Source organism: Meles meles, chromosome 1, assembly GCF_922984935.1.
Source record: "Meles meles chromosome 1, mMelMel3.1 paternal haplotype, whole genome shotgun sequence".
Lineage (NCBI taxonomy): Eukaryota > Metazoa > Chordata > Mammalia > Carnivora > Mustelidae > Meles > Meles meles.
In genome coordinates this window covers 172,800,864-172,816,231 of record NC_060066.1, presented here as the reverse complement: position 1 = coordinate 172,816,231, position 15,368 = coordinate 172,800,864, and the positions used below count along the sequence as shown (strand labels likewise).

Here is a 15,368-nt window from a genome sequence, read left to right as displayed (position 1 = left end):
CTCCAACTGGAGTGAGAGTCTGGGGAGGAGGGACTATGTCATGCTGGCATTGCATCCCCAACCCCGAAAGTTCCTCAAGAAGTGGGGATCACGTGGGTGAGTGAGTGCCCAGATGAGCGCAGGCACCAGGAGAATGTGACACCTCCAGGAGGACAGATGAGGGCATGCTTCAAGGTCACACAGCTCAAGGAATCAAGAGAGATTCTGACTAGTTCTGCCCAACTAGTCGGCCACTTCTCTCTAAGTCTGTGAGTGGCTACCACTTGTGGTTCTTGGGGGAGATGGTGGTGGTGGCACTTTGCGAACCTCAGAGGATGCTCCCATGTCGCACAAGGTCAGGGGCACTAGGCTTAACCTTTCCCTAACACTCCCCTGGAACCCTGAGTAGTGGCCCTCCACCCTGGAGCAGGTATCCTCAGCCAGGTTCAGTCCTTCTCCGGCTCCCCAGAGAGGTGGGCTGCGGTCGGCCAGAGCTGGGCCTACCACATTCACTGTGGCACCTTGATGCAGCTCACATCTCCCGCCCCGGCCCCCCCAACCACTTATGCTGCGATCCTCTATGTGTGTGCTTGCTGCTCCCAGCAGCTGGGCAACTCAAGGGAGCTGTGTGAGCTTGGCAAGTCCCGGAACCTGCCCGTGCCTCAGTTTCCTCATTTGCAATATGGGGACGGTGAATCGCCCACCTCATAGAGTTTTTTTAAAAAAAGATTTTATTTATTGTAGAGAGAGAGAGTGCTAGAGAGCTCAAGTGAGAGGGGGAGGGGCAGAGGGGGGGAGAGAGGGAGAGAACCTTCAGCAGACTCCCAGCTGAGTTTGGAGCCCGACTCAGGGCTCGATCCCACAACCCTGAGATCATGACCAGAGCTGAAATCAGAGGCTGGATGCTTAACTGACTGAGCCACCTGGGTTTTGATGAGGCTTCAATGAGTTCACGTAAAGCTCTTAGGGTAGTACCTGCATCTAGGAAGTATTGTCTGTGAGTTGGCTATTTTGCTATTATTATTATTATTATTTATTGTCATCAGTACCATTCTCTGCATCTCTAGTGTGCAGCCCAGAACCTGGTGCAGAGCAGGCCTAACTTTGAGTTGTGTGGATGGGCAGAGGGAGGGCAGTGGGTGGAGCCTGTACAGTTCCTGTCCCTCTGGGCCCTGGCCCTGCCCCTCTCCTCAGCTCTCTCTTCTCATCATAGCGACTCAGGGTCTCAGTAGTCACAGTAGAGCTAAGGCCAGGGAACAGATGGGAGAAGTGTTTATGAGGATGACCAGGCAGGAACTGAAGACTTGGCTGTTGTGGGTGGGAGGGTGGCGGGGAGAGGAAGGAGATGCAGGTGACCCCGGATTTAGGCTAGGACAGCAGGGGGAGTGGTGGTGCTAGACCCAGCAATGGGAACACAGGAGGAAAGGCAATTCTAAAGAGGAAAGGAACCAAGTTTTATGTTGGACCTGAACTCTTGCACCAAAGTGTTCCCCAAAGCACATGCTTTCCCCAGAGCTTGTGTTGGGTAACAGGAACCCAGGGAGTAACGCTCAAGGAACCCAAGGAAGCCCCAGGGCGATGCAGGAGCAGATGCATAGGCAGACAGGGGCCCTCAGGTTTCCACGTTCAGGGCTCCCAGGGGCCCAGAGAAGGGGCAGTCCAGCCCTGTGTGGTGAGGTCTGGGGGCATCGTCAAACAAGGCTTCAGGGGGGCCCGGGTTTGGATGGAGCCATGCAAGGTGAGCTGGGGCTCTGGTGGAGGTGCCGCCCTCGCAGAAGGGCATCCTGCCAGCACAGAGAGGACAGAACAGCCTGGATCGTTCCACAAAAATGCACAGCCTGGTTAGAAGCTGGTTGGTGATAAGAGTGTGGGCTGTAGAGTGGCATGGAGTGGATGAGGCCCCAGGGCAGGCAGGGCCCAATGGTGAAAGGCAGCGGGGGGCACGGGGCCTTGGAGCTGGAGAGTGACATGTGCCGCCTCGCCGTGAGGTGCTGATGGACATCGGGTGGAGGTGTCTGGCAAACCGTTGGTTTTCCAAGTTGGAAGCTCTGGACCACAGCACAGACTAGAGACGGTGACTTGGGCATTATGTGCCCAGGGACACCAGTTAAAATCCTGAGCAGAGGAGCTCATGGAGGACAGTGGGCAGAGGGAAGCCAGGCAGAGAGGACAGAGCTCAGTGTCACCAACACAGACGGCTGGGTAGGGGCAGGAACGAGTGACTGTCCTAGCCAGACCAGGGCCGTCCAATATGATAGGTGCTAGCCACAATGGGGCCTATCAGCCCCCGAAACGTGTCTGAATTGAAATTTGTTGTAAGTTTAATATTCCCACCACATTTCAGACTTGGTTCAAAAAAATTTTTTTTTAGAGCATAAAATATATCAATAATGTTTATACTGATTACAAGTCGAAATGGACTTGGATATATTGGGTCCAGCATTGCTACCATTAACTTCAACTATTTCTTTCTTGCTCTTTAAATGTGGCTACTAGGAAATTTAAACTGACGCACATGGCTTGTCTTGGACAGCACTAGCCAGCTAGCCATCATCCACGCCCTACGCTCAGACTCTGGGCATCCAGTGCAACTCCCCTGGGGAAGCGGGGTGGGGGACTACCCTGCCCCTTGGCTCAGGGAGTCCTTCCCGTTACTCCCGCAGCTCCTACAGATGGAACAGGTGCGGCGGATCCCCGAGGAGTACTCGCTGGGGCGGATGGCAGAAGGCCTGAACCACCAGGACCCCATCATGAAGGTGCTGTCCATCCGAGGCCTGGTTATCTTAGCCCGCAGGACTGAGAAGGTGAGCAGAGGGTAGGGGAGAGCCCGGCCCAGCCAGGCCCTGAGCCGGAAGAAGGAGGGAGCCTGGCCATCACTGACTCTCAGATGCTGACTCCATTTCTGTCCCTGCCTATAAAGAAGATAGCCTTTAATAATTCCCCATACACTTTACTCTCATTGAAGTAGTTTCTAATCCAGTTGTTCTCACCATAACCCTGAAGACTGTACGTCTAGGAGGGGTTGGGGATCGTAGTAGTTTTTCCTATTTTACAGATTAGGAAACCGAGGCCCAGATTGTTGGTGCATCTTAACATTGTAAAAAAAAAAAAAAGTGCTTTGTTTTCCTCTCCCAGGCACTGTGGCAGCTCATGGCATAGAGGGACGCAGGGACAGGATGTAGGCTCAGAAAGCTAACTAACAATGCAGGTCCTCTTCCTGGTGCCAGCAAGGGGGTGGCAACAGAGACCCTCAGCTGCCCAGACCCGGAAGGAGTCAGTGAAGCCAAAGAGGACTTTGGAGACAGCAAGAGGCTGAGGGAGGGCATTCCAGGCAGCTGGGATGGCATAATCAAAACGCTGGAGGTGGAGCACCTGTCCTACCTAGTTCATCTCAGTGAATCAGAGGCTGGGTCTCCCACCTGGCGGCCCCTGCTGCCCGGTAGGAGCCCGCATCCCAAACGGTCCTGCCCCTCAGGCTGCCAAGGTGCAGGCCCTCCTGCCCTCCATGGTGAAGGGCCTGAAGAAGATGGATGGGCTGTTGGTGGTGGAGGCGGCCCACAACCTCAAGACCATCCTCAAGGGGCAGGACCGGAAGCTGACGGACAGCTCGGTCTATGTGGAGATGCTGCAGATCCTGCTGCGCCACTTCAGCGATGTAAGGGAACCCATGGGGGGGGGGTTGAGGGGGCTGGGGGGCAGCCTCTGGAGGGTGTGGCCTTTACTGTGCTGGGGACTGCAATAGCTCCCGTGGCCCACTGAGGCAGGGCACAGCGGTATCAGCCCAGGGTGGCGGGGGTGGGGGGTACCTCGATCCAGTGGGCCCATGTCTTTTTGTAAGTAGATTGCATTGAGAAAGATCCTTCTCCAATCAGTTCTCACCGAGGGGACTCTTGAAGTCAAGTGTCCCCAGACCCTTGCCTCATTGCAGTTGGCCCACCTCAAGGCGGCACGTGTTTTCCAGCAGAGGGGGGCATTTTCCCACTTGGCAATAAGGCACCTCTTAGGGGGTCCTGGTCAAGGAGAGCGTGCAGAACTCCAGACCTAGGCTCCAGTGAGGGGGGCACTGGCCCCGGATCAGCCCCACCCGGCAGCCTCCGCCCTGTCCCATCTCTGTGCATCTTGTGCCCGGAGGACCCCCCCGGAATGAGTGGGAGGACAGCCGCCTGTCTCCATGTGAGGCTCAGAGGCCCAGGCAGCCTCTTGGAGGAGGGAGCCTGCCTGAGCCTCGGGGTCTGCCCCAGTCTCGAGAGGACGTGCGCTCTTCCTGCATCAACCTGTATGGCAAGGTGGTCCAGAAGCTGCGGTCGCCCCGCACCCCAGCTGTGGAGCAGCAGCTCATCAGGACCTTGGTGCCCCTGCTGCTGCTCATGCAAGAGGGCAACACCAAGGTGAGCCAGGTGAGTGTGCATAGGCACTGGGCCCTGTGGCCAAGCCTCCCTCTATGGAAACCAAGCCAGAGTCACTAACACTCTGTTACGGACAAGCCTGTGTTTCCTTCTCAAGATGGACTTCACTTGTGCATTTCAAATTGGAATAGGTTTCTCCAGAATGCAGTTTCACGACACTTTTTTTTTCTTCTGGAAGATGTTCTGGCTGTCCTGGAATTCCCCAGCTCTGGTATTGTCTTCCTGTTGGTCCCCAGAAATGTATAAAGACCCTGTTCCGCTGTTCTTGCCTCATGGCATGGGAATTGCCAAAAAGAGCCTATAGCCGGAAGTCCTGGGACAACCAGCAGCAGACGGTGGCCAAAATATGCAAGTACCTTGTGAGTGCTTTCCAGACTACAGTTGTTCCCAATGAGTGTGCTAGAAGTGGGCAAAGCTTTCCCCTTCTCTCTTCCTTCCTTTTGCATGAGCATCCTGACTGGCAGTTCCACTCTTACCCACACGTAATTGGCTCCCGGATGTTCACCTGCATTTCTGGCTTGTCACTTCTGGTGTCCCTCTCCAGTGGCTTACCGGACACCTCCCCACTGACCCACACGCACTTGAAGCTCAGCATGCCTCTTCTGAGCTGATTCCCTCCCCCCCCCATTTCAATTCTGCTCTGTCCCTCTAGATCCCCAAAGCAGAAGCCTAGAATTATCCCAGACTCCGTCTCCCTCACTCTCCACATTCAATCAATCTTAAATATCCTCAACGTCTCTTCATCTATTTCTTCACTCCCTGTCCCCACGCTCCTTGCCCTTAGTTTAGGGCATGGATGTCTCCCAGCAGGGCCGTCGATCCCTAGCTCTCTCCACCTTGAACATCACCTCTTCCAATTCCATCCCCCCTTGGGCCACCACAGCAATCTGCTTCAAACACGAGTCTGTCTGTGTTCTGTCTCTATTTCAAGAGTTCCCTTCAAAAAGTTCCCTTTTCTGCATCTGCAATTCCCAGGGTATATTCTCTGTGACACACACCCCACAGGAAATGCTCCACAGGGGAGAAAAGAGGTTCTAAGATGAATAAGTTTGGGAAACACTGCCTTGTCATCTTCCTCTCGGGGGTTTGCAATGCCTTCAGCTCATTGAAGGCTCTGAGGTGGTCTGTGCTAAGATGTTCCGTGGTTGTTGAATCTGTGGTCAGGCCACCCATACGCCATGGAATGCACGCTGCAGGAGGCAGCCCGGTCCCTCTGCGCACCATTTGGGAAGTTTTGCTATATGTCCTATCTACGTCCCCTGCTGTCAAGGCACCCCAGGACGCAGACTCGCAGACAGAGATTAGCATGCAGGAGGGTTATTTGAGCATGGCCTTGGGATTGATACCTATGGATGGGAGGGCGGGGGCAGGGAGAGAAGTCTCAGGCACCCCTGCAGTGAGATTCCCCACATTTGGGGCTGGGGTCAGGTCTTTACACACTCGTGTCCGTTACTGGATGCCAGCCACCCTGGGAAGGGACGTGACCTTGGGCCAGCAGTTCTCTTCCGCGGAGGCAGTCCCCAGTGTTGGGGGAGAAACACTTCACCCCAAAGGGAGATCTGGGTGGGGCATGCCAGCACCCCTCACAGCAGTCTAATGAAAATATGCAGAGTAACAGATGGTTCCTAGGATTAAGAAAAGGGCTGGAAACCACCACTGTCAGTAATGCTCAAAACCCGTGCAATTAGGGTCTGTTGTAATTACCATCCTTTCACAAGGGAAAAAGAGGCCTAGAGGAGGTGTTCGGCCAGGGCGCTAATTCAGATACCCCCAGTGACCAGGGAGCGGGTGGAGAGTGATTGTGGGTGACACAGAAGTGGTGGGGCCTGTGTCAGCCTGGAGGGCCAGGCCCCGTTGAAAGCAAGAGTGCGTGCTCCTGCTCATGGTGTAGGCCACTCTTGCCAGCTCCTCTGCTTTCACAGGAAAAGCCAGAGACCCAGATTTTTATAAGACATTAATTAGCAATCAATTTAGCTTGTTGAAAACACTGTGCTGGTCATGGCTCTGCCAACTCCTCGTGGTTTGTGGGCTGCCGGCTTATGACCTCTGTGCTAGGCCCTTCTAGAGCCTCTGTTTTGGCTTTTCAGCATCAACAGGTTTGCTCGTGAGAGGGTCAACTACTAGCCTTAGCTTTAAGGAGGGAGCAGTAACCCATTCATTCATCCATCCACCATCCATCCATTCACCCATCCATCCAATGCTTTCTGGGAATCTTTGCCACACAAGGCTTCGTCTAGGATGCTGAGAACTCGGAGCTGAGTGAGCTGGCCCCTTCTCGCATGGGAGCTCTGGATCTGGTAGGGGAGATAGGTATAAATAATCGCAGCACAATGCCATAGGTGACATGACAAGGTCTGTGCAAGGTGGTGTAGAAACATGAAGAGTGGTGAGATCTGCTCTGAAAATTGTGAAAGGCTTCAGGGAGGAGGTGGCTTCTGAGATGAACCTCAGGGGATGAGAGAGATCTATCAAAGATGAAGAAGAGAGGGAAGGGTACTCCAATCAGGAGCAATCATTCATACCGGGCATGGAGCTGGGGAGAGCTGGGGCCACATCATCCTGGTATTGGAGCAGAGTGTGCATAGCAGGTAGAGGCATTGGTGGAAACAGGCTGAGAAGCACGATCATGAAGGGTTTGATGCCAGGCCCATAGTTTATTCCCTGACATGCAGATTGTCAATAGGAGAGTAATTGAACCAGATTCTTCCTCATCTCCCTCAATGACCTCTTAGCAGGATGCCTGCCCCCGAATTTCTCCTTGATCAAACTCATCCTGAATGTTTTGCCCCAAAACATTGCTTTGTCATTGCTCTATCGAGAATGGATGCTGGCTTCCTATTTTCTAATGCCTAAGTAAGTCTTATTCCTATCTGGCTTTTAAGGACTTTTAAGACCTCTCTAGTTTATTCTTCACTGCTCTGTAACTTGAATTCTTTACCCTGATCAGAGCTGTCTCCTTATCTATCATGTCCCTTGAGTGCCATGTCCATTCCTGCTTGGCTGGACTTTTTATTTTAGAACTTTCCTCTGAGCTGCAGCGGGGGGTGAACTGGAAGAGGATACACCCAAGGCAGGAAGACCATAGAAAGGATTGTTGCAATCCACTGAGAGAAAAGGAGGCCTGGCCTCTGGGGGCCTCAGGCAGAGGCCAGGATAGGTGGCAGAGAAGTTTAGGAGGCAAGGAGCTGAGGCTTGGCTGCCTGACAGGGTCACCATTCCTAGGTTTGGGAAGAGTGGATGGGCAATCGGTCCCTCTGAGGACCCAGCACTCTTGGGCTTTCTCTTTGTCCCAGGTGACTACCCACCAAGACAGCGCCTTCACATTCCTCAGCCAGAGCCTGGAGTATGCCAAGAATTCCCGGGCCTCCCTCCGGAAGTACTCAGTCATGTTCATAGGTAACCTGGTAGAGCTAGTTTTGCTGCTAGGACTCTGCCTGCCCTCCATTTTGCTTCCTCCACTTGGAAGGAAGCTGCCAGTCCTCCTGGCACCTGGGAAATGCCTCCCTTGGGTTCAAGGTTTGGCCAGCAGACAGTCATGGTGCAAATTGGAAAGGTCTTCCCTCCTCCAAAATCCCTGCTTAGGAAGTGGACCACAGGGTGGATCCTGCCTGGAGTCCTTGTGCAGGTCACAACTTTGGCAACTGTACACAAGGGAACTGCTGCTTCCTGCCCTTCCCGCCAGTACAGCATGGGTCCAGGCCCAACAGGAGCCTACCATTGACTGTGTCAGGAGGGGCCAAGCTGTGCGGTAGAGTGAAGTAGAATCTCAGCTCCATGGTCCCCTTTCTGTGTGACCCTAACTGAGTCATTTACTGCCACTGAGCCTCAGTTTCCTCCCCTGTAAAATGGGGATTGACTCCAGTTTCACAGATTAGATGAGATGATTTTTTAAAAATGTGAAGCCTGGCTAGTCAAGGTGCTCCCTCCGCATCAGCTCACTCCACATTTCCCATAATCCCAACCTCTGTCTTTCTGGGGAGAAAACAACTAGATTCCCCTCACTCAGAACCCCCCACTCCAGCCCAGACCCTTCTGATGGCTTGCAGGCATATATCCTCCGAGCGACTCCCCTCCCCTCCCCCAGAGAACCACACACTCTTCCCCAGGACCAAGAGACCCTGCTGCCCAGGAGCTTGGAGAGAGGATGACCTTCCCACCCCCACTTTGAAAAGCCATGCTTCTTTTGGTTCCTTTCTCCAGTTCACTTGTGATTTTCATGGGTCCACTCACCGATGCAACCATTCCCTGGTTCAGCAAGCAAACATTGCTTGATACTCCCCTCTGTGTCAGGCACCATGCCTTGTCTAGAGAAACAGAGAACATTTCCAGAGGTGATGTGGATGGCAGGGGTGGGCGGTGAGGGGGACTGTGGTGTTAACATGATCCAAGCAGAGACAGAGGAGCAATGCCCAGGACTGGGGGCATCCCTCAGAATGTGGGGCCTGCTCAGAGGCAGCTTCTCACACGGAGTGACATTATTTCCTAGATGCTGACTTCTCTAAATCTTGCTCCACATTAATCATATGTAAAAGCGTTAGTGTTTAACACTTCAGTGTGTTCTCTGAGTCAGAGGCCTGTGCTGGGGAAAACCAAGTAGGGGAGAGGCTGTGTCCTCCCACACACATCTCCTCACCCCCCAACCCCCTGCCCAGTGCTGTGATTCCTAACCTCCTGGGAGTTGGTGAAACCCTGAAGAAAGTTATGAACACTTTCCCTAGAAGAATGCGTACATGCATATAATTGTGTGTGTGATTTAAGATCCTCAGGGACTGCCCTGCCCACTCCCCTACCTCAAGTGTATCTAGGCTTGAGACCCCAGGTCTGGTGGGAGAGGTTCATAAGTCACAAAATGCCTCACAGTATATACAGGTGAGGGAAACTACGATGTTCTGAGAACCCAGAGAGCTACCTAACTTAGTTTGGGCTCAGGGTCAGGAAGGCTTTCCTGCAGAAGTAATTATGTTAAGCTGAATGATCAAGGAATAAATAGCAATGAGCCAGGCAGAGAAATGTGGGAAGGGCCTCACAGCAGGCAGAGGTCTGGCCTGGTCCCATTCAAGGACCTTTGGGAAAGGCATGTGGGCAGGGATCAAGCGAGGGCAGGACAATGTGGCCGAAGAGCAGAGTCTCAGGCCCTCCAGGGCCCCACCAAGCACCTGCCTGAAAGGAACATGAGGTACTCAGTGTCTCTCACACAGATACTGCCCAAACTCACTGTAGAAGGAGGCAGCTGAGGCAGCACCTCCCCGAGTCTCAGATGAGGACACTGAGGGCCAGCCTGGGTAAGGGACCACCTTGGGCCACACTGTCAGAGTCAGCAGCAGCCCAGACCCTGTCCCTGTCCTGGTGCCACCCCTGCCCTCTGGACCTGCCACCTCTCCCAGGACCCCTCTTAGAGACTCTGTGCCAGGGTCAAAATGAAGTTCTCCTTTTATGTCCTCATTCGTGGGACCTGAGAAGGGTGGGAGAGTTTCTCTTGGGAGGTCTGGTCTGGGGGGGGGGTCAGAGTCAGGAGGTGGAGGCACTCATGTCTTGGATTACACTGAAGGGTCCCTGGTCCCCTGCATGGAGAGCATAATGACAGAAGACCGTCTGAATGAAGTTAAAGCGGGTAAGTCATACCCTGAGTCTTTGAGAGCTCGGGGGGGGGCAGTGAGAGAATGAGTGGGCTCACAGTGGGTGACAGGAAACAGAAGGGATAGGTCTCAAAGCAAGTGGCTTCAACTCAGCCCAGCTGTGCTCATCTTTGTCCATGGCGAGCAATGCTAAGGGGTCACCAAGACACAGAATACACAGCTCCACCCTAGGAGAGTTTACAATCTAGGAAACTAGAATAGGAAATAAGCCCCAAACCATTAAGTGCAGGGCAAGTAGTTCAGACTCTTACTGAGGCAGATTAATTTTGTAACTGGGAAAACTAATGGGAGCCTGAGGGTGGGGCAGTCCCAGAAGGCTTCCTGGAGGAGGCAGGTTTTGATTCAGGCTTCAAAAGGCAGGAACAGTTTGAAGAGCTGGGAGGAAGGTGAGATGAGGGGACGCTGAGCAGAGTGCCTGAGCCAAGGCACGGAAGGGAGAAGGAAGGATGAGCTGTGAGACCGATGTGGGGACGCGGTCTTAACAAGCAGCCTTTCCCCTCCCCATACCCCAGCTCTGGAAAACCTGAGACACGACCCGGAAGCATCAGTGTGCATCTATGCGGCGCAGGCCCAGGACCACATCTTGGCCAGCTGCTGGCGAAACTCCTGGCCGCTGCCACACGGGGATTCATGGGTGTGCGACCCGGCCGCCACACACCGCTGGAGCCCCAGCTGTGAGAACCTGCCTACTTCCCACCAGCGGCGCTCCTGGATCATGCAGACCCTGGGCTCCTGGAAGTTGTCCTTGAAGCAGTGATGTCCCCGAGCCTCCAACCCTCCTCAGGGGTGGCCACGGCCACAGTCATTCCCCCTATAAATGCCACGTGGCTTACCTCTCCCCGTGAGTGTTCCCTCATAGGAGACGCCATGTCTGTGCGACGCTTCTGCAAGGTGAGTGTGGCCTTCACTGTTAACTTGGTCAACATCTACAGACTCGCGCAGGCTGTTTTGTCTACATTTTATAGGTGGGGAAGCCAAGGCTCCAAGAGGTGAAGGGGCTTCCTCAAGGCCACAGAGCAAGTCTCCTGCCTGCCTCACTGCCCCCCTCCCCCACATGATTGGGATGGCTTTAGGGGAAGGAAAAGAGGGACTCTTCCACCCCATGACATCGGCACATCCTGGACCCCTGACCTCTGAGTCCCACTCTTGGGGCTCTGCTCAGAGATTTAATGTTCCTTATATGGGTCACATTCACTGATCACCTAACCTGAACCAGGCCTGCTCTGGGTGCTGGAGGAGAACAAGACGAGTCCCAGGTCCTGGTAGTTCATACTCTTGAGGCAGTGTTTCACAAAAGAGGTGATTTTGACCTTCAGAGAATATTTGGCAATATCTGGAGACAGTTTTGGCTGTTGGCTGGAGCTCAGAGACGCTGCTAAACATCCCACAGGGCACGGGTCAGCACCCACAGTGAAGAATTATCCATCCCGAGTTGTCAAAAATGCTCAGATTGAGACACTTTGGTCTAATGGAAGTATCAGAGACAGGAAAGACACCAATAGCCCAGTGCTGTGACGAAGGGACTCCTGGGAGCTGTGAAGTCCAAAGAGGTACATAGGCTAGCAGGGAGTGGGGTTGTCAGGGAAGGCTTCCCAGAGATAAGACACCCCCCCACACTAGGGGGCTTGGAAAGATGACCGCGTAGTGGGGGTATATGGAGGACAGGAAGGTGCACGGGACCAAGGACCAACTGCTGATACGTAGGTTCGGAGGATCCTAGAATGTGTGTTTTTGGGGGGAGGAGATCGGGACCAGGACTAAGTCCCTAAGGCCTTGGAGGCTGTGTGAAGGAGGGAGACCTCAGGGAGCAGCGGGAAGGCATGGTGTGGTGTGAAGCTGGGGAGAGAGGTGGGCAAACACCAGCTTTAGAAAGCTCCTTCCTCTAGAGGATCAGGAATCCCGCAGACACAGCTGGTGGGAATGTGGAGGGGTGCAGCCCTCTGGACAAATCCTGTCATTATTCAGTCATACCAAGTTTAGGCACGCCACGACCTGGCGATTCCACTTATGAGTACACATCTTGGATGTGTGCTCTTCCCACGGGTCCATACCTATGTCTCATACAAAGAGACATATGAGGAAGTCTCCCGCAGTGTTATTTGCGGTGCCTGGGAGAGGAGGTGGCCTGGGTATCCATGGTCAGGGAGCGAAGGGCACTGTGGAGCCCGTGCAGCAGTTCGAGGCCGAGGGGGACGTGTTGCACCACGGACAGGACCTAAAACCTAGTGCTGAGGAGAAAAGTACATAAAAAATGCGTGCATGAAAGAAGTCAACATTTTGCGAGAACACTTACAAACTGAAAATACACATTAAAACACAGAGTGGTGGGGGGCACCTGGGTGGCTCAGTGGGTTAAGCCGCTGCCTTCGGCTCAGGTCATGATCTCAGGATCCTGGGATCGAGTCCCACATCGGGCTCTCTGCTCAGCAGGGGGCCTGCTTCCCTCTCTCTCTCTCTGCCTGCCTCTCTGCCTACTTGTGCTCTCTGTCAAATAAATAAATAAAATATTTTAAAAAAACCAGAGTGGTGGGAAGGAGTCAGGAGGAGGGCTCTGAAAGGGAATAAATGATAAAAGGGAGGGGAAGAAAGCTTACTCTGTGGTAGAAGGAAAGTAGGTGGGGCAGTGAACAAGAGCACAGACAGGATAACTTGGTTGGAGGCTTTCGGGAGGAATGGAAGTCTGGACTGCAGGGTTGGATGGAAAGGGGGACCAGACCTTTGGGAGATGGAGAAGAGCAATTTTCAGAACCTGGTGGTTGATAGGATGGCGGAAGGGGGAGGGACAGTGAGGTGCTGGGGGTGCTATCTGCATTTCTGGGTGGATGACTGGGTCAAGGGTGTCCCCCCCCCCCCCACTGGGTGGTCCCTCTGGACCAGAAACAGGTTCAGGGAGAGAGGAGTTAAGGCTGGATGTGGTCAGTATGAGAGGCTTGGCATCTCATGGTAGTAGAGACACCCAGTGTCTCTGGGTGTCTCTGGCGGCACAGTGGGAGGCTGGGTAGAGGGAATCAGGGTGCAAACAGGTTTGGGATTCCTCGCAGACAAGGCTGAGGTGAGATTCCCTGGGCGAGGGCGTAGAGTACATTTAAGCTCTTGCTCGGATGAGGAACCCATGAAGTTGACCACACAATCATCTGCCAATAAATCGTAGGCCGAGACCATCGGGATTCTGGGCCTAAGAGAGAGCAGGAAATGGGGGTGGTGCTTGTGCATCACCTTTTCCATTGCCAAGAATGTTCATAAGCACGGCCTGCTTGGAATCTCACAGTAGCCATACGGAGTTATGGAGAAGGCAGGCTGGCTTTAGTGCCACATTCTATAGGTGAGGACAGAGCTTGAAGATGAGTGGGCCTTGTCCAAGTTCATACAAGAGAATAGAAGTGTGGGTCCCAAAGTTCTCCCAGCTCCCATGTCGGAGCTCTTTCCACCCAAAGACACTGCTGCTTTCATTGGCCAGAACCTAGGTCTGGGCTGGCTTTGACAATCGACAGCTGCCATATTCTGGGTCTGGGTGGCTTCCAAGCACAACAGAGGCTGACAGTGTCAGTAACTGGCCAAGGCCCCCAAGTAGTGTTGAGTGGGAAGGCTCCAAGAGCACTCAGCAAGTCACTTCCTCACTTCCTAAGCCTCCCCCAACACCACCTGTAAAATGAATTCTTGCCTCTCAGGGTTTTATGGAATCAAAACATGGAAGCCAAAGGATTTGTAGGCTCTGTACCCAAGAAGGGAAAAGAGAGTGAAGAGGAGAATGAGAATGGGAACCATTAGGGAGCAGACTGGAGGACGAAGTGTGGAAAAGGAGGCTCAGATCTGGATGAGAGGAGACCCTTGGACCAGGTGTTCTGCTGGGCATGGGTGGGCTAGAAGGGGCAGGACACAGGTGCCCTGGAAGGCCTACGGCTGTCTGGGAATCATCCGGACTTAGCCCTGCTGTCTGTCTCACCCTGGGATCCGATCATGATCAAGCCTGCCGGCTCCACTACTGGGCCTCCCATGTCTCCTCTCCCCTGGTCTCTCACCAGCAGCCTGGTCAATCTCTTAATCTGGCCTCTTCCCATCAATCCTTCATGGGCAACCCAGGCCTTCCTAAAACAAATGTGCTCCTAGGTCCATCACTGGCTCACCATCCTCTGCAAGATAAGGCTACAAGATAAAGGCTTGACTGCCCTCTGGCTGCCATTGATCTTGCTGGCCTTTCCTCTTGACGCTTGTGGTACCCAGCATGCCAGGCTCTTGCACACCACCATACCTCTCTGATAGGGGCTCCCACAGCTGCCTAAAAAGCTGAACTCTCCTCCAGGTCCCATCCATCCGGGAAGACCTTCCTCATCTCTGCTCTCAGCTCCGCAGAGAACGCGGGTCTGTGAAATCTCACTGACTCCGGGAGGTAACACCCACCCTTCTGTGCCTCCACTGTGCAGACTTGTGAAAGGCCCTGCTTTGGATTGGTCTGCTGCTTGTCTGCCTTCCAGACCAGGCTGTGGGCTTCCTGAGGCTATAGCGTTCATGGCCGCAGGAGGACGCACCTGGCGGGGAGCTCTTGTTTCCATCTCTCTTGTTTCCATCTTGGCTGGGGTGGATAGGAAGGTGGTTAACCTCAGAAACAGCCATGTCTGATCTCATAGTCCCTTTCCTTGAAATTCTTCAAAAGGCACCGCTGCAATCTCAGGAAGACTCGAGTCCTCAGAATCACTACCCACCATTCCTCCCACCCAACCTACTCACCCTCTTTCTCATTCTGCTCCAGCCACCCCCCATCTCCCACCCCCCACCCTCAGTTCCCCTCCCTGGGGCTGCGCACTGCCAGTCCCCTCCCTAGAGAAGGCTTTTCCCCAGATAGGCCCTGGCCACTCTGGGACTCCTCCTTTGCTCGAGAGCATGTACACCCCGTTTAAACCTGGTTCAGTCAGTTGGGTCTCTAACTCTTTTTTTTTTTTAAGATTATTTATTTATTTATTTGAGAGAGACAGAGAGAGTATGAGAGGGGAGGTCAAGAGGGAGAAGCAGACTCCCCATGGAGCTGGGAGCCTGATGAGGGACTCAATCCCAGGACTCCAGGATCATGACCCGAGCAGAAGGCAGTCACTCAACCAACTGAGCCACCCAGGCGCCCGGGTCTCTAACTCTTGATTTCAGTTCAGGTCATGACCTCAGGATCCCGAGTTGAGCCCCTCACCTGGCTCCCTGCTTAGCCTGGAGTGGGCTTGGGACTCTCCCTCTCCTTCTGCCCCTCCCCGCTGCATACCGGTGCGCGCATGCTCTTTCCCTCCATCTCAAAATAAATCTTAAAAAATAAAAACTTTTCCCCGAAAGCTTTTGCTAGCACCTGACAGCCTCTTATATCTTC

General features: G+C 53.7%; 1 protein-coding gene across 1 annotated transcript in view; it reads left to right on the top strand.

The window, feature by feature from the left end:
- MROH7 (maestro heat like repeat family member 7) overlaps window positions 1-10,911 on the top strand; it is a 62,392-nt gene extending 51,481 nt beyond the window's left edge. Inside the window, exons 18-24 of the mRNA XM_046002876.1 lie at window positions 2,643-2,783; window positions 3,455-3,634; window positions 4,221-4,376; window positions 4,622-4,744; window positions 7,679-7,781; window positions 9,934-9,996; window positions 10,534-10,911. Of these exons, the coding sequence (XP_045858832.1) occupies window positions 2,643-2,783; window positions 3,455-3,634; window positions 4,221-4,376; window positions 4,622-4,744; window positions 7,679-7,781; window positions 9,934-9,996; window positions 10,534-10,778 (1,011 nt within the window). The 3' untranslated portion in view covers window positions 10,779-10,911. The remainder of the gene's footprint in view (window positions 1-2,642; window positions 2,784-3,454; window positions 3,635-4,220; window positions 4,377-4,621; window positions 4,745-7,678; window positions 7,782-9,933; window positions 9,997-10,533) is intronic.
- The last annotated feature ends 4,457 nt before the right edge of the window (window positions 10,912-15,368 follow it).